This window comes from Rhinatrema bivittatum, chromosome 7 (assembly GCF_901001135.1).
Source record: "Rhinatrema bivittatum chromosome 7, aRhiBiv1.1, whole genome shotgun sequence".
Lineage (NCBI taxonomy): Eukaryota > Metazoa > Chordata > Amphibia > Gymnophiona > Rhinatrematidae > Rhinatrema > Rhinatrema bivittatum.
The window spans coordinates 54,300,976-54,320,971 of NC_042621.1; the positions used below are offsets into that span (position 1 = coordinate 54,300,976).

Consider the following 19,996-nt stretch of genomic DNA (forward strand, 5'->3'; position numbering starts at 1 on the left):
ACCATTAGAGTCAGCTTGACATTGAAAGTACTTCTAAGGTTGCAGTTACATCAGCTAGAACAATTAGCAAACTCTAAGCTCTTGTCCACTATTCACCTTGTATACAGTTCTTCCACAACAGTATGGTCCTTTATAGTCATCTGAAATTTTTGCCGAAGGTCATCTCGGCTTTTCATATCAGTCCATCCATCATGAAACTTACCTTCTTTCCAAGACCTCATGCCCATGAAGGGAAAAATACCCTCCATACTTTGTACTGAAAAAGAGCCCTAGCTTATTATAAGACAAGAACTCTGCCACATCATAAATCTTCTCAATTGTTTGTGTCATACGATTAGATGTGCCAGTCGCCAAGCATACATAGTCCAGCTGGATATAGCAGGATGCATTCAATGCTGCTGTACTGTAGCAGGTGTGCAGATCAAAGACTCTGTCAAAGCTCATCAAGTGAGAGCTATAGCCACTTCTGTTGGTCATCTGTAAGAAATGCCTCTTGAAGACATCTGCAAAGCTGCAACTTGGTCTTCAGTTCACACCTTTATGTCCCATTACTGTCTTGACAACCACTCAAGGAGTTTTGCATAACCTCTTCTCACAGTAGTCTACTCTCCATGGTGGAGTCCAGGTTGTGTATTCAGTAAATATTCTGCTGCAAGCCTCGCTTTGGGACTCCCCACATGTAATGGCTAATTCTGCTTGCTTATCGACAGAAAAAAACAAGTTTGCTTACTGTAAAAGGTGTTTTCTATAGATATCAGGATAAATTAGTCATGGAGTTCCTGCCCACCTCCTTAGAGAGTTGACTATGTAGCTGGATTAGCTCTGGTACAGACTGAAGAGGCTCACAAAACCACAACCGAGCAGGATTTCCTGCACATGCTCAGTAGAGCAGCTCAAAGCTCTATTAGTTCACATGTAATGGCTGTCATCCTGTGATTTAAGGAAAACACTGTTTATGGCAAGTACACTTGGTTTTTGCTATTTATTTTCAATGTCTATTGCTTAAATGTCTGATTTACATAGCAGTTACTATTTGCATTTTTGGTTCTGTTTGCCTTCTAGAGGCCAAAAATAATCAGGGTGAAAGAAGCCCTTTATGAATACATCTGAGTTCTAGCCTCATGATTTAGCATTCCAATAGACTTTTATATAATAGATTCTCTGATGCCTAAAATGCAGCCAAATTCATGAAATATTCTTTTTCTCTTTACTTCTTTTCTTTGTTCTTTTAATTTAATGTCTCTGCTTGAATTTGGAGTAATGGAACGTTTGTTGGGGGGGATTGGGTTTTGTTTTGGTTTTTTTGACCTGGAAATTTCTTCCTGTTCCTTTGTACTTCCAGCTCAGTTGGTCTGGCACAATGAGCCTTCAGCTGCAACTACCTGGAGATTTTTTATCCTATTTTATATCCCCTCCTTCCTCTGCTAGGGGCTGTGAAGACTGTCTTTGCAGCACCCCGCCTCCCCCGCTGACCTGAGGAGCAGAAGGTCTGATTTGAGGATCAAACTGGGGACCCTCCACATGGCAGTGCACAGCACTTGCCACCTGAGCTTTTTTAATAGTATGTTGAATGTGGTCTGTGTGATCTAAAGGCTTGCAAGATTAAGCAAAGTGTTACATCATGTAAATAAGGAAAACTGTCAGACTAGAACTCAGAAGATTCATGCATTGTCAAGTGTGATGTCAAGAATTTTAATTCTGAGGCTGAAACGAGGCAGGTTTGTGATAGATAAATGGGCCACCTTCTGTTTTCTCTAGTCACTTACAGGTAGAGCGAGACAAAAGATCTGCTGAAGCAGAGGATCTGATGGGGAGGCTAGCATCCTTGCAGGCACAAAAGAAGAGTCTGCTTTTAGAAAAAAATGATCTAACAGCGGACAACAAGACCCTGGAGGCTGAATTGGAAATGGCACAAAGAGCAAATAGGTTCGTTTTATTATTATTTGAATTGCAGGGAGCAGCAAATTGCTCCCCTTAAGAGAAACATGGGGTAAGCTGCATGGCGCAGCAGATACTTGCTGGGCATACTGGATGGACCATTTGGGCCTTTTCTGCCATCATTACTATGTTACTATGTTATGTTAATAAGTCCCCTGAACAAATCTCTGTGCTTTTGTAAGAAATAAGTAAAGTATCACTTAGCTTACAAAGCCACATATTTTTTTTTAATAGATATTGAATTATATCCTAGAATGACTGTATCTATCAGCATTGGATGTTTTTGTAGTTTATTGGATGAAGGACACATACAGAAATGATGAAAACTGTTAATTCAGCAGTTTAATTTCCTCTCATCACAAAGCTCATTTTTTATATACCTGAAAAAATAGTGGTGCATTTAAGGGAAAATCTAGCACAGTTTATTTCCAATGTTATTTTCTTTGGTTGTCCTTCATGTAAAACTTTTTTTTTTTCAAATGCCATATTCTTGTATACATTTAATAAGAGTAAGGCTATGATGCATTTTCCTCAGTGTGCTGAGATTAGGGGCTTTGTGCTGTATATGTGATGCTTATCATATTTCAAATATTGTGCCATGGGAGGCTGAATGACCAAAAACAATCAGTTGGGATGCAAGATAAAACCAGCTTGGTAAAATAAAAACGTTTTCTTTGACAGCATCCCTTCCTCATCTACATCAGCTGCCTTCTAGAACAGTGGTCCCCAACCCTGTCCTGGGGGCCCATCAGCCAGTCGGGTTTTCAGGATATCCACAATGAATATGCATGAGAGAAAATGTGCATGTTATGGAGACAGTGCATGCAAATTTTCTCTCATGCATATTCATTGTGGATATCCTGAAAACCCGACTGGCTGGTGGGCCCCCAGGACAGGGTTGGGGACCACTGTTCTAGAATATAGAAGGATTTATGGGGACAAGTTTAAATCTAGCTATAATAAAGAGGAATGTTGCCCCACACCTGCACAACTGGGATACACATTTTTGCCCCTCTCCCTCCCTGTACTCGCCAGCTCTTCTCCATTCTCCAGCTCTGCCCCTCTCTCTGTATGGGAATTGAGCTCCACCCCTCTCTTTCCCTGTCCTCTCCAGCTCCAATCCACTCTTGATTACCACATGAAAATTGAGCTCTACCCTTCTCTCTGTGACTGCACTCTCCAGCTCTCTCTCAACAGTCAATCCACTCTCTACTACCACACCGTGCACCCAAGCTCAGCATGCACACTCTACTACCACACCTCTCAATTATGCACTTCCTACATTTCTCAGTATTTCCTTGTTCTTGGATGGGCTTTTACTTCTAGTTAAATGTAAAGCTTACAAGCTTTATGCATGTTGTACTTTCTTCGAGATCAATATAAAAACATGTTACCTCTTATAGTCTGTAAGCAGTGATGGCAGATAAGGACCCACAAGGCCCATCTAGTCTGCCCATTTCTGATGCAATACCAGAGGGACTACCTGATCTCTGATTTTATCCACACTTCCTCTCATCCTAGGACCCTTGGTTTCTAAGAAAGATAACAGACAACGGCAGATAAGGATCATAAGGCCCATCCTCTCTGCAAAATGAATTCTGACTATTTTGGCATCCACCACTTCCAGTGGAAATTAAGAAGAAATATTTCTTTCTTCCTCGTGAATCTACCCCTTTTAAACTTCTTCATAAAGAATTTGCACAGGAACAATCTGGCTTTGGAGCACACAAGTGACTGAGAATTTTGATTGTGGTTTTGAAACTTAAGAGCTTTGTTTTTTTAGTTATGCTGAACCTTGATTCTGTAACTCTTAAAAAAGAGCATTGTTTAAGCACTCTTTTTGTTTATAGAAAATCTCAAAAGAAGATAGGTCTTCTCAGGCAACAGGTAGAAGAAGCCATGGAAAAAGAAATGACGGCTCATCAGTACTTAGCAAATCTTATTGGTTTGGCAGAGAATATAGCTCAGGAACGTGACCAGCTAATCCAAATGGTAATTAATTTTTGTGCTTAATATGCATGGTTTTTTTTTAAACTCAGTAATACCTAAAACTCTATGAAATAGGCAACTAATAGCATTTTTAGTGTGACACTTTACAGTAATTTCAACTAAAAAGTTTTGTTCTTAACAATATATACTATGATAGTCTCTTGTTAGAGTCCGCACAAAAGGGGTAACTTTGCCGCAGCCCACATAAGAAAGTCAGCAAATAAGTGCATAAATTACACCAAAACAAACTTGTTTGCTTTGAAAATTACCTCACAACTACTAGCACACAACTACATCTGATTTGTGTGCAGGAAATGTATGCACATGTCCAAACCCCTCCCAAACTCCGTCTTCGGAGTCTTGGTAAATTTCCTAACATACAGGCTATATGTGAGTACAATTGGGTGGCCAATTTTATAGGCAAAAAATACACAAAAGGCACCTGTTCTGCTGATTGGACCCAACACAAAGAGATTTTATAGTCAGCCATTTCCACTGAAAATTATTCTCCTAACTTATAAGATGGTGAGAGCCTGCTGTACTAAAGCATCAGTGGAAAATGTGTAATGCTGCTGACCTTTAGATTATTCAGATACAGCCGAATTGGAAAGATACGGAAACAAATATAAAGATTCAGGCCACAGTTTAGCTTTTTCCCTCTGATTTCTTTACTGTGAGATAGTTTACAAGCAGAACATTGAGGGGACAATTTTGAATAGCTTGCAGTGTTTGCAATTTAAGTGGGCACTTGTACCTCTTTTCAAAGGGAAACAATGCGCATTTTGCATTTGCTCATTTTCAAAGGGAAAAGCCCTTGGGTTAAAAGTGCCCCTGGTCTTTGCACCTGCTATTTGTACAGGTGACAGAAGGGGCTAAAATTGCATGCATTCATTTCAAAATGTGAAGTGTGTGTGCTGTTTTACTCTCCTGACCTAAACATGCCCAAGGGAGCCCTTCCTGTTAACCTGGCAAAAAGTGTGTGAGCTGTGGAAGCCTACGTGCACTTTTAGCCATCCAGGAGGACAGCGTTCAGCTAAGCCACTTCATCTTGGTAAATCATTCTGAATAGCATCCTCTCCATAAATTAGAAAAAGAATGAACATCTGTAAGTCTGCAGCGAGACTGATGATGAAAGGATAGGAGATGCATAAGAAAGCAAAAGTGAAATTTCAAGCAAAATGTCAGTCTGTTCCTACTAAAATAAAGCAAACAAAAAGCCTTTTAGAATACTTCAACACCTAGATCTCGAGTGATATCCTAATGAAAGCTAATGATGGATCAAACAAGGAAAAGGAAAGCTATTTGTGAATTAACAACAGTAGGACAAAATGTACCGTAAATAATGGTGCTGACTACTGCTAGATTTCAAAATTAGTTGATGATGCTAATTTGGTGTAGTCAGACTAGAATATCAGACAACTGTGTACGTCATATTACAGATAAGATCAGAAACCAAAAACTAAGAATTGAAAAAGTAAGCTATTTTCTTTGTTACACATTAAAGTGAATCATCCTAAAAGAGTAATAAAGAGAAACATGCCTGATGGTAACACTCAGGCAATGGCCAGGATGATGTGCACCTAAAGACAGCATCAGTGTAGAATGGGGCACTCTAGTTAGACTACGGTTTTGTTTGTTTGTATGCCATTTACAAATTACTGTTTACCTAAACAAGCTACTCCTCTTGTCTGTGAACCCTGCAGCATGAATTAACAGGGCAATTTTATAACATCCTTTGTAGTGGTAAAGTTTACCAGGTCTTTTCAAAGCAAACTAATGCACATTATTTCATTTTGAAAATCCTCCAGTAATTGACAAAGTATGCACACAAATTTACACCTTCTCCAAGCCAGGTGTTACTTGTGCAGTGTAACTTCCACGTATACTTTTTGAAATAAAAAAGTATGTGCATAAGTTACAACTCTGCCCCTGGAGTGCCTCTCCTCAAGAGTGCATAGATGTACGCGCAAAATTGAGTTACGAGCATGGTTTCATGTGCACTGGCCCCTGATTGATTTTCAAAATGCCACTACATGTGTAAAACAGGGTTTTATGCATGTAAATCTTAAAAGCAAGCTCTCAGGGGCCCATGTAATAAAGCTTAGCATACAGGTTAAAGCTATTTGGCACATGGTATGCAATTCCAGGACATGAGATGATAGCGAGAAATGTCCCCTTTCGGCATTGTCCATGAAGAGCCAGACCCTTGAGACCTCATTCCAGAGGGATGGGGTAAGTGCAGGGGACTCCATGTTTGGGAGCTCAGGGGTAGTGTAGTCTGATAGAGCTGTGGGGGGAGGTTGTCTGATGGCTTTTTGAGGGGGTGGGGTGGGAAAGGCGCCTAATGGTGTTTGGGCCAGGGACTGTGTGATGTGGCTTGGGTGAGGGGTCTGATTGTGCCCAAGTAGAACAGCTTGTGATCAAAGTCACATCCTTAAATCAGAGTTATCTTCTGTAAGAGGATGTGGCAACACTGAATAACACTTATGATATTACAGTGAAAATGGTGCCCTAACAGACAATGTACAGTTCAGGCAATGTACAGTTTGTTTATTTATTTATTTATTTGTCTATACCGACATTCGATTTGGTATATCACATCGGTTTACATATAACAATATGTCTAAGGCGAACCTTGTAATGACATAGTACATTATAACAGCTTAACTGAGAACTGGCTATAATCCAAAACGGTTTTACATAATTATTATAACATGCTTGAATGGCATAACTTAATACAGCATATAAATAGGTTTAATAAATTAACTATGTACAGAGAATGGGTGGGGCATGATATAAGGTGGGGGGGGGGGGACTGTGGCAGGGTTACTTGTCTAGGGTGAAGGCTTTCCTGAAGAGCCAGGTTTTGAGGTTTTTTCGGAAGGTAGGTGTGGAGGGATCAGTTCTGAGTGCGGTAGGGAGTGGGTGCAGTTCAGGCAAGTCCTGATTTAATAACCAAAATAAATATGAGGAACTATCTCTATAGTTGTAGGGAAGATATAATTAAAACTAGCAGCCTTGGTTGTGATATTTAGGCAGGAGTACATTTAAGCTCTGCGGTAGTGCAGCAAGAAGGAAACATGGGCAGCTAGATGGGCCTCATGGGCTTTATCTGCTGTCCATATTCTATGAGGATAACGTCCAAAGAATTCCGCATGGCGCCATATACATGTGTGTATAGTCATGTGGAGATCTATTCCAGTATTTTTTTTAACTCCTTTATTAATATTTTTAGTATTATATAAGAGAACGTCTTGCATGGAAAAGACAATCAAAACCAAAGGTGTACAAAGGAAAAAAATATTACAATCACTGTCATATATAGTCTACAATAGGAAGAGATCCAAGAAAGAAAATAAGAGAGTATCTATTATCAAAAGAGTAAATGGAATAAGGGACATCTACTCAGTATGTTATACATGTTAGGACTAGATCCCACACAATACATAGTAACCCTATATAAAATCAAGCAATTGAAGAATTAATTATAGGATTTCTAGAATCAATAAGGCTACGAAGCTTGGATGGCAGAAAGAAAAAAAAAAACTTCTCAGAGGAAAAAGAAATTAAACATTTACAAGGAAATCAAAGTCAAACTTTAGCCCCTAGGCCTAGTAGAATAATCTCCTGTTTCATAGGCAAACATTTCTTCCTGCATTCTTGTGTAGCCCTAGAGAGATCAAGAAATATTCGAACCTGACAGCTCATAAACAAAACATTTATTTATTTATACATTTTTATATACCGACATTAGATCAATGATATCAAATCGGTTTACAGATAACGAAAAGGAAATAAGAGGGAGGGGTATTTATTTCTTACAGTGAAACATATCTTTAACAATGCAACGAAATGAAACTTGAAGTTTAGCAACAAGATAAGGAAAATATGGGAATATAAAAAGAATGAACGTTGATACGCAAACTCTTCTAACGCAACTTAAAGGGATTGGTTAGCCTTAAAATGACACGTGGTGAAAGTGAGCAGCATACGACCAGGGACGGGGGATCGGACAAAATGATAACAGGGGCAGGGCTAAACAAGGAAGAGTGTAGGGTGGTTGGGGGTATGATCATTGGGGGAAGGCTTGCCTGAAAAGCCAGGTTTTTAGGTGTTTTTTGAAGAGCTGTATTGAGGGTTCAGATCTTAGTTGTGCTGGAAGGCTGTTCCAGAGGGAAGGTCCAGCTATGGAGAGTGCGCGTTCCCTTGTCATGGTTAGATGTGCTTCCTTTGGGGTGGGGATGTGGAGAAGACCAGTGTTAGAGGATTGGAGGGTTCGTTGCAGTGTGTGGTATCGTAGGGGCATGTTTAACCAGTCCAATTTGTCATTGTGACTGACTTGTGAATGAGGGATAGAACTTTGTGTTGTGTCCAGAAGGCGATGGGTAGCCAGTGGAGGTCCTTGAGGATGGGAGTGATGTGGTCCGAATTCTTTTGGTTTGCGAGGGATCTGGCTGCTGCATTTTGTAGTAGCTGTAGCGGTCTGATTGTGGCTGCAGGGAGGCCGAGCTGAAGGGAATTACAGTAGTCAAGTTTTGAGAATAGTATGCAGTGGTTCTCAACCTTTTTTCTGTCGGGACACACCTGACAGATGGTTCTCACATGCGTGACACACTGACCCATGATCGTCACGGGGCTAGATGTAAAAGTACAGTTTGCATCCACGGGAACCCCCCTGACCCACAATAATGGATGTAAAGCAGAATTATGACATTCCCCATACAATTCACCCTACAAAAAAGATATTCTGGTTCTGGTGTCATCTCAGTAACAGCAACTCAAACTCCTTCTACTTCCAGGCTCAATAGCCCTACTTATGAAAAGACAGCAGCTTACCACCAATGCATGTCCTCTTGAGAAAACACAACAAATAAGACTGATAAAACTCTTACATGCTAGTAAAATATCTCATCTCGGTAACAGACACAGAACCGACCTAACATACTCCCAGGATCTGTAGTAATGCACATAAACTAATCCGCACACAGTTACACCTGTATTATGGAATACACTGAAACAGGAGCAACCCTATCTATGAAATGGCAACACTATAAATATTAAATCAGGCCCTAAAAACCAATACACCTCTTATTAGGTTATTAGGAAAACAGAGCTAGCAAGCAGCTATAGATCCCCACACAGAAATAATTGTAAAACTATACTAATAAGCAGAATAAATGTTTCTAAACAGCTATGAACAGAATAGCATCCAATAATTAAAAACTCATAAAAACTATTAAAAATTCTCCAAACACCAATAAAATATTTCAAAAAAAGCAGACACATCAAATAATAAATAATTAAAATGGCAGTCAATCAAGAAAAATAAACTTAAAAAGCCACCTTTACTTACCCCCCTCCAGCAGCTCTCCTACTCCTCTTCCATGCAGGCCGTAGCACACAGCAGAAGCAGCAGTAGAGGCTAAGCTCTATACTCATGGTCCTCTTCCTTAATGTCCATGTCTCTCACACACACACACCATACCAGTCATGCCCCCATGACCAGTTTTTGTCTCTCACACACCAATCATCTTCCAAACAGTCTTTGACACACACACCAGTCACCTTCCTGAACAGTTTCTCTCATGCCATACACACACACAGGCTTCCCACTCCCGTGTTCTACTTACATATACGGGCTTCTCACTCTCATAACCACTTTCTCTGTCTCACACACACTCACCAGTCTCTCACTCCCATGCTTGTTCTCTCCACATGCACAGGCTTCTCATTCCCATAATTTATTTATTTATTTAACAGTTTTTTATACCGACCTTCATAGTAAATATAATCACTTTCTTTCTCTCTCACACACACAAAAAAACACATACCAGTCACCTGATCTCTCTCATGCATACACACACACAGGCTTCCCACTCCCATGTTCTTTCAGATATACAGGCTTCTCACTCCCATGCTGTGTCTCACACACACCCAGGTTTCTCACTCCCATGCTCACTCTTCACATGCACAGGTTTCTCATTCCCATAATCACTTTCTTTCTTTCTCACACACACCAGTCACCTGATCTCTCTCATGCATACACACACAGGCTTCCCACTTCCATGTTCTGTCTTACATATACAGGCTTCTCCCTCCCATGCTGTGTCTCACACACACCCAGGTTCTCACTCCCATCCTCACTCTCTTCACATGCACAGGCTTCTCATTCCCATAATCACTTTCTCTGTTACACACACACACCAGTCTCTCTCTCATTTCCATGCTCGCTCTCCACGTGCACAGGCTTCTCATTCCCTGAATCACATTCTTTCTCTTACATTCACACACACCAGTCTCTTTCTCTCACACACACACCGTCACCTTACCAACCAGTCTCTCTCTCTCATGCATGCACACACACACACACACAGACTTCCCACTCCAATGCTCTCTCACATAATCAGGCTTCTCACTCCCATGCTTTCTTTCACACACATTCCCCCCCCCCCCCCCCAAACAGCAGGCTTCTTACGCCCATGCTTTCTCACATACCCAGATTTCTCACTTCTATGCTTTTTCTCTCTCTCACACACACACATCAGTCACCTCCCTGACTAATGTCTCACACTCTCACATATACATCAGTCATCTCCTTGAGCAGTCACTTTCATTGTCTCTCACATATACACACACACAACAGCTCTCTGACCAGTTTCTCTCACTCACACACATGCTCTCAATCACACGCAGGCTGGCTGCTTCTTTCTCTCACTCACTTCCTCTTCCCCGCCCCTCCCCGAGCACAAATGGTAGCTGCAGCAGCCTCCTCCTCCAGCCCCCGCAAGCCAAGAAAGAAGAATCCCATCAGCCGCGGGAGGCTCATGCTGCTCTCTCCTTTCCCGATTACCGGCTGCTTCAATTGCTTGGGGGCCGATGCTGCAGCCGCCGCTGCTACTTTATCACGCGGCACGGCTCTTTCTCCTTCCCGCGCACCGCGTTTCACTTCCTGTTCCAGGTCACGGGGGGTGGGGGAGCAGGTGCGGGAAGAAGAAAAGGCCCAGCCACAAGTGCCACAGCTTTTTTTAGCACTGCTGCCGTTCCCACTGGACTTGAACGTTTTGATAGCCCGGCGGCAACGGCAGCAGGGAAGAAAGAGCAGCGGGGGAGAGACCCCGAGGATGCGACACAGCAGCCGGTGCTTGGCGACACACTAGGGTGTCACGACACACCGGTTGAGAACCGCTGGTCTAGAGGACGGTTCTGTAGTCTCGTGGGAAGAGCAGCGGTTTGAGTCTTTTGAGTATTTGGAGCTTGAAGAATCCGTCTTTGATGATGGTGTTGATGTGCTTTTTGAGGTTGATTTCTGTATCAAGAGGGCCTCCGAGGTTTCTAGCTGTAAGGGCTAGTTGATGGTTCGGGAGGGTTGTTGGGCTTTGATGTTTGAGATGGTGGTTGGGGGTGTTGGAGATGTGAAGGATTTCAGTTTTTTTGAGGTTGAGGGAGAGTGAGAGCTGAGCGAGGAGTTGTGTTATGTCCGACAGGTGGGTGTCCCAGGTTTTTAGTGTGCTTTCGAGGGAGGATTTAAGGGGGAGCAGAATCTGTACGTCATCTGCGTATATGTAAAATGTAAGCCCTTTTTTAGAAAGAAGGTTGCAGAGGAGGGAGCATGTAGATGTTGAACAGTGTGGAGGAGAGGGATGATCCTTGGGGTACGCCGTGTGGTAGGGGGAATTGTTTGGATTGTGATGATTCTATTTTTACTGAATAGGACCTGCCAGAGAGATATGAGGAAAACCATTTGAATGTGATGTCACATAGGCCAATTTCTTTTAGTCTGGTCAGCAGGTAGATTGTAAGAAAAAAAAAAAAGATGAAAGACCAAGTCCCAGTCTTGTATAGATGAAAATGTCACTAGTAAGGTGGCTCGATGAGCTTCATCCACAGTAGTGGATTCCAGCACTGCTGAAACATCCAGATCATCTACCAGTTGGTGAGATGTAATTTGCACAACTTCACCATCTGCAGAATTTCTCTTTGGAAGAAGGTAATAAACTTTGCTAATTTTAAGCATAGCTCCTGTTGAAATTCCAAGCACATCCCACATATATGTATTAAATAACTCAATAGGGGAAATCATAGCCACCACAGGAAAATTCAAAACACGCAAATTCAAACTTCTAGCAGAATTTTCCAAATTCTCTATTCTGCATTATAATACAGACCTATCCTGAATCATATTGAATTGGATTGACAAAATCTTCTCTATTGAATCCTTCAGATTATTAGCCTATTCTGCATGAGTGACTGACTGTTCTTGTTGAGACTGGGACTGTCCTGAAATATTAATGGCACCAGTTAAGGAAATAAGCATAGACTCGACAAAACTGTCCAAATGCTGTCAAGCAGCATGAAGGAGGGCTTCAGAGTGCAGGTCCCTACTGCCGGCAGCGTAGGATAAGAACCTCTAATCTTATGCGAGGACTGCTGAGACCCACACACAGCGCGCAATGCAGGGGAGACATGAACACCATTTCCCCCAAAAGTCTCATCTTCCTGACCCAAATGTTGCCCGCGCTGAACGCTGATTACCACAGGGCCAACCGTTGTTTCTTTCGGCGTCACTAGGCCTCTGCTCCTCCATTCTGAGGCTCCCAAAAATGACGTCTCAAGCCGCTGATATGCTCCTCAGTAACAGTAACCGAGGTGCAGAGAAGAGGTCCGGAATCACGGTCTGTTACATTGGAGTTTGCTGCAGAAATGCAGAGAGAAAAACTCTCAGCTTGCCCTTCCGCTTCACCATGTTAAACAGGTAAAAAGCAACAAAGAAAAATGTCACATTCAAGGAGCTCCTCACAGCACGTCCACTTAGGACACCATCTTGGATCAACTCCCTTTCTACTACAGTATTTTATAACCTGTGCATATTGGGTTTGTATATGTATCTCCTGGGCTAATGTCCCATTGCAGGACACCAAAGACCACACCTCAAATAGGATTTAATCTGTTAGTCCTCTCCTGATGTTAAATAAAATCACAAAGTCCTACAAGGGAGAAGATTATATTCTAAGCCCTGAGCGTTCAATAGTTAATCCAGCATCTGAACCATTTCTACACTAATGTCTCTTATATACAGAACTAATAATCAGAAAGCTGATTTAGTTTCCAACTTAACTTTACTGATGAAAAATTAAAACTTAATAAAATGTTCAGTTGCAAGTTCTTGTTTACAGTCCATTTTTACAGCTCCAGATCATCTAATAAGTTTGATTTAAAATTCCAATTTAATTTAGTCTGTTACTGAAATACTAATTGATATTTCTTATTCCTGATCCATTCCAACTAATGGGGTAGTTTTGGAGCTTCCTTCCAGAAGTTGGTAGATAGGATAATCTTTCTCAATTTAAGTGTACTTAAGAAAAGTTCCATTGTTCTTACCTTAGTCCAGTTGTTCATTCATTCTCCTTATTTATCTTGTTGCTACCTGGAAGGTACTTCCATGCTCCTCTCTGCGACATCATGATGAGAGTAGACATGGTTTACCCTGGATAATTACCACATATTTTCTTCACCTCCTTTTCCCCGGGAATGAACCCATAGTAAGCAGCTATCTATGCTACTATAGGAGGCCCACCTAGTAAGTCGAGTTGAGGTTTAGGTAGTAGTGTGGGGTAAGGGGCCACTTTTACATGCAGAGTAAGACGTACGAACAGAACTGTACACTCTTGTGAAGATTTGATGTCATTCGGAGTGAGGAAACTCACAGAAAGATGAGATTTGTACAATGTTCTCTCAACCTAACTTGATGTTACCCAGGTAGAGAGTCCATCATACTAGGGTGAGAGAACATTATACAAATCTAATCTTTGTGGGAGTTTCCTCACTCCAAATGACATCAAATCTTCTCAAGAGTGTACTGTTCTCTTTGTACATCTCATTCTGCAAGTAAAATGGCCCCTAACCCCGACACTACTATCTAAACCTCACCTTGAGTTATGTTGTGGGCCTTCTATAGAGATATAAATAGCTAACTACTACAAGGGCCTTGTAGATAGTCTCTGTCTCTGTATGTCTCTTTCCCTCTCTCTCCCTCCCCCCCACCCCCCCAGTGGTGAAATGAGCACTTTGCAGCAATTATTATTGTATTATCACAATGGGCAAAAAGTTAACGCATTGTGCGGTAATGCTTATGCAAATGCTAATGTAGCACACATTGCAATAAGTAGGAAATTAACATAAAACATGCCCCTTTTTCTACCACATGTGATATTTACAGCAATTGGAAAAATCTAGCTATAAGATGATTGACAGAGGTTTATATAGTCTAGAAGCTCACCATCTTAGTCTCCCACATGGGGGTGTTAAACCCCCAAGTAATTTTACTTCTGTTCCCCTTGTGACCAATGGAATAATCCTCTCAATAGAAACCCATAAAGTTCTCTACATGCAGATTATAAAATATGCATATGCCTTGCCACCCCCATCATACGCACACCTACAATGCATTGAAAGTGCATACTTTTCCTACCTATTTTATAAATACATTCCATTCATTTTATATGCAAAAAAAACTTGTGTAAAACCCTAATACGTATGTGGAACTCGGTATATTTTAAATCATGCGCACATAATTGAGATCAGTAGTTTGCATCCAGGACATTGACACCCTCCTAATTCTTCACCCAAACCTCTTACCCAACCAATAGCAGAAAAGAGACCAGTCTGATATCAAGTGCTCTCATTAATTAACTTGTGTAAAATTGCACAAATAAATTGCCAAATGTACTTGCATAAATCTCTTATAAAATAGCAACTTATCGCCTGTCACTCTTGGCCCCGCCAAGAGTATATGTGTACTTTTGATGTATGTAAAACAGCATATTCATGAGTGCAAGCTACTTACATGCGCCTATGCTAATTTCACATGTGTAACTGATTTGAAAATTAACTCGTGAGTTTCTATATAAAAAATAAGAAAACTACAACTATATTACTTGATTTACCAGTTTTCCAACTTGTTTTCTTGCAAAGCTGTCAAGATCTCAAACCTTTTTGGAGACTTATTCCATTCTTTTGCAGGCTAAAGGTTTAGAGACTGAAAAGCACAGCGTTCTAAACAAAATTATGGAGGGGAACATACGCTTGGGGAGATTAGAAGAGAAAGTCAAGGTAAGCAATCATTTTAGAAATTAAATTTGAATTGACAGTATAAAATATTGTTTATTTTTGATATTCTGTAAGCAAACTGTATAGCTTGATAAGGCAGGCACGGTATTAAACTGCATATAAATTAGAAGAGAATACAGTTACAATTATTTTAAAGTTGATTTCATTATGTTAACCTTTCTCCTGAGGAACTATAGTGACACAACAGTCTTGTTTCCTTATGCTTTTTATTGCTCCTTTTTAGTACTGCATGATAAGGGCTAGTCTAAAATGGTCTGTATCTTAACAACTATATATTTGTATGTTTTCAAAACTAGCACTTTAACAAATCTCCACACCCTTGTTTTTTCAGAGGGGTATAGTATGTATTTCTATATTTACCTAGCTCTCTATTGATTTGTTCTTTGAGCTAAGCTAGATAACACAGAATATGGTGCTATTATAGCTAGCATTCAAAGTTCTAGTTTGGAAAACAAAAGCATTGGTTTGTTCAACAAATGTAACTTTTAAAATCTGTGGGCCTGATTTTTAAAAGAATTTATGTGCTTAAAATTGGGTTTAACATGGCTAAATGCACTTTACTCTAGTAAATGGCTTTTGAAAATTGCTATGATAGTCTTACATTTACGTATGTAACCCCTTTGAAAATTACCTCCTGTGTGAAAAGTGATCCCTGGAATTTATATTTCTTAATGTTCAGACAGGTGGATCCAGAACAAGTGGGTAATGCACCTCTACCAGCAGATGGAGATGGGGTGTGAGGGAGGGGAGGGTGAGAGAGAGCAGGAGGATGTGAGAGAGAGCATGGGAGGTAAGAGAGCAGGGGAGGGGAATGCTTAAGTGTGGGTTTCAGAGAAAGGGAGCCTATATGAGGGGAGAGGGTGTGGGGGAGGGCAGGTATGAGAGAGAGCATGAGAGGTAAGAGAGCTGGGGGGATGCTTGTGAAGGAGTGTGTATGTGTGGGAGAGACGGAACTCGTGTGTATGAAAAAAGGATCGTGTGAATGTGAGGGTGCTAGCCTGTGTGAAGGGAATGTGTATGTGTGAGACAAAGCCTGTGTGAAGGGGTGCGTGAGAGAGAGACATAGGTAGCCTGTGTGAGAGAGAGAAAGGGAGCTTGTGAGGGTGTGTATGCAAGAGAGAAGGCCCTGTATGAGTTGTGTGTGTGTGCGAGAGAGAGAGGGAGCCTGTATGAGGGTGTGTGTATATGTATTAGAGAGAGGGAGCATGTATGTGAGAGAGGGAGGGACAGACAGAGGGAGCCTGTATGAGGGGCAGTACTAAGAACGGGGTCAAACTCTGGAACTGGCAATAGAGTGGAAGGAGTTGAGCCTAGAGGTGGAGGGAAGAGATACTGGGAGGTGGAGGAGTTGGGGCCTAAGAGGGCAAAGTGGCCAGGGGAGTAGGGAGAGCGAGTGGAAGACACACTCTTACAGTGAATTTCTAAGGAAATTCTCCCCAAAATATTTAAAATTCTGCATCTTTAAGAAATAACTTTTTTCTTTATTAATTTAAAATGTAATTACTTAAAGACTGTCATGTAAATTGTGTTATTTTGACCAATATAAAGTTTGCAGAATTTAAAGTTTTTGTGCGCAGAATTTTAAATTTTTTTGCACAAAATTCCCCCGGGAGTAAACTCTACCAACAGTGGTTTAGCACTGGTTCATCTCAGACAGCCGTACACCAATCTGGCTGCTATATTTTGTATCATCGGAGCCAATGTATATTCTTCATAGTTACCCACAACAAAACATCATTGCAATAGTCACAAATTGGCATTACCAATGCCTGTATTATCATTCTAAATACCTCAAAACTCCCTTTCCCTCTAAATTTCCTCAGTTTTAGTTTTATAAAAATCCTCCTCACCATCAAGGAAATATGAGGTTCAAACGTTAACTTATCATATTGCACCCCCAAATTCCAGGTTATTGAAATATTACTACAGGTCATCTTGCCAACCTTCAACTGCAATGCTCTCTCTGGCTTGTCATTAGTAAAACCATCCATTCTGATTTTCCTTCATTCAGAATCAATTTATTCTCCCTTAACCAGGTGTCCAGGTGTAATAATTCTTCATGTATCTTAAATACAGACACTCCCGGATCTTTACCTAATGGACACACATGTGCGCATGTTATAAAATCTGGGGTCGTTGCACACAAGGGGGTGCACAGTTGTGCACCTTGCGCGCCCCGAGCCTGCTTTGAGCCGTGCTGCCTGGGAGGGAACTTCTTTACCCCCCCCCCCCCCACCCCACCTTCCCCTACCTCCCCCACCCTTTCCCCCCCTACCTTTGATAATTTCTTTTTTTTATTTCAAAACTTACTTCAGCTCTGGGGCTGACTACTGCTGGACACTCTGCAGAGATGCTCCCGAACAGGTGTACAAGAGACAAGCAAAGAAATCTAAGACTTAGTCTATGACTTCATTTTTCAAACGGTATTAATCGTAGGTCTCCTACTATTGGCATACAATTCAAGATGTAATTATATTATTGCATATTACAAAAAAACTAGAGCCAATTTTGCATTTTCATAATCACATTCGTGTTTAGCACATGGAAATGTATAAGAATTGACTAATTTCATTTCCGTATCATGACTTTTGTGAAAATTTGTTGCCCAGTGTATTCAGCAAAATGATGAATCATTACATTCATTCTCATCTATTGATTTTTTTGGAGGAATCCTCCTCTCCAGACATCCTTTTAGGACCTTCACCAGAACCAATTGGTGGGACTACCCCTCTTGAAGATATATCCTATCCCAATGTCTTCATAAGGAAGTCAGCAACAAACAAATTCAAACTTAAAAATCATGATGTGCCCATGAGAGAATATTAGGCTATTTACTACAACCTCCAAAATAGATGAAAGCAGTTATTGGATGTCCCAAATAAAATATGGAAGATGCCTTACTCAGTCTTACCAGCTTCTAAAAACCATTCATTTCAAATATGTTACAGAAGTATCCAGGGCACAAGTTCCTCATGAATCACTAATAATGGAATAGGCAATGAAAAAAGCAAGGAAAACTAGGACATATTAGATATAATGGTGAAAAAGATGTTTTATGCATCTAAGCTAATTATGTACATAGATATGTATTAAATGCAAATGACTCAATATTTTTTTTAATATCATTCAAAAATTGGACCAATTTAACCCATCACTCACCACAGAAGAATACAATTCTTATATAACACATGGTGACAGACACAAAAGATTGCATAAAACATATAATGAGATTAATCTATGATTGCTTCAAAACAGCATCTAAAGCCTCAGCAATTGCTATTTCAACAAGAAGATTCATGTGGCTCAAAATATCAGGCCTCAGAGATGATGTACATGGGCAGCTGGCAGGTGCTGCATGTATGGGTAGAATCTGTTTGGAGATTATATAAAGGAAACTGTAGAACATCTTAAACAGCAAAAAACAGCTTTCCATTCATTATCTTCTCTACTAGAAAATTTGACCAGTATTAGTACAGAAAGCCTCGGAGGGAACTTTCCTTTGCCCTCCCCTCACCTTCCCCTCCCTTCCCCTACCTAACCCACCCGCCCGGCCCTGTCTAAACCCCCCCTTACCTTTGTCGGGGGATTTACGCCTCCCAGAGGGAGGTGTAAATCCCCGCGCGTCAGCGGGCCTCCTGCGCGCCGGGACGCGACCTGGGGGCGGGTCCGGAGGGCGCGGCCACGCCCCTGGGCCGCCCCGGGCCGTAGCCACGCCCCCGGGCCCGCCCCCGGAACGCTCCCGACATGCCCCGAAAATGCTGCGCGGTTCGGGCCCGCCCCCGACACGCCCCCTCCGAAAACCCCGGGACTTACGCGAGTCCCGGGGCTCTGCGCGCGCCGGTAGGCCTATGTAAAATAGGCTTACCGGCGCGCAGGGCCCTGCTCGCGTAAATCCGCCCAGTTTTGGGCGGATTTACGCGAGCAGGGCTCTGAAAATCCGCCCCAAAATGTCTGACAGTGGTCGCCACCTTCTTGAAAAAGGAGAATCGTTTGGTTTTGCCATACCTGGACAATAGGCCAGTTTTGAGCACCTCCAGAGATTTTGCACACAAGGATGTCCTTCATTTACTGCATACTATGCATCAGCTTGGCTTCCTCATAAACTATGAAAAATCAAATTTAACATCTACTCAGGAGCTGGAATTCATTGGAGTAAAACTGAATATGAAAGAAGAAGGCAAAATTTATTTCCCAGAACAAAGTGCACTCAGATCAATGATATGCAACAGAAAATGGGTTACAGCGAGAAGCTCTTTAAAAGTACTAAGTCACTTGGTGTTAATACATGTTATTCACCTTGCACGAATAAACATGCATCATGCTCAATGATACCTGAAAACATTTTAGGAACAGAAAACATAATCCCTTCAAAAGAGAATTTCAGTCATGACTGGATCCGCTCCCTTTATGCAGGGAATTACTAGCTCTTTGGACTTGGGCAACCACTAGGAATATGTTTCTACCAGCAGTATACCTTCCAGGCAACAACAACTATATAGTAGATGTGCTAAGTTGACAATTGTATCCTCACGTATGGTCACTCCATAATGAAATCATACTACAAATATTTCAGCAGTGAGAGATGCCCATCTAGACCTGTTTTTATTTCCAGACAGCCTCAAGTTACCTAGATTCTGTTCCAAGGGATGCCTTATCTAGCAGTAGGGGAAATTGCCTTCTCTATGCTTTTCCCCATTTCCATTATACTAAAAACAATCCTCAAATTAAGGAGAGAAAAAGGACTACTAAATGTAATAGCACCTTATTCATCTTGCCAAGCATAATTTCCTTGGTTCAGTAGGTTGTCTGTATCACCTCCAATGCATCTCCCACTATTCCCAAAACTATTGATGGAACAGTCACCCACCCAAACCTTTCCACAGTGATGCTCACAGCTTGGAAGTTGAAAGGAATATGCTACAAAATTTTAACCTTCCTGAAT

At 41.3% G+C, this 19,996-nt stretch overlaps 1 protein-coding gene across 4 annotated transcripts in view; it reads left to right on the forward strand.

Moving 5' to 3' along the window:
- The window catches only part of CEP89 (centrosomal protein 89), a 491,071-nt gene that overhangs the window by 274,563 nt on the left and 196,512 nt on the right, over positions 1-19,996 (forward strand). For all 4 annotated transcript variants that reach the window (XM_029608396.1, XM_029608398.1, XM_029608395.1 and 1 more), the window contains 3 exons: positions 1,759-1,926; positions 3,789-3,930; positions 14,947-15,036. In XM_029608396.1, the coding sequence (XP_029464256.1) occupies positions 1,759-1,926; positions 3,789-3,930; positions 14,947-15,036 (400 nt within the window). The remainder of the gene's footprint in view (positions 1-1,758; positions 1,927-3,788; positions 3,931-14,946; positions 15,037-19,996) is intronic.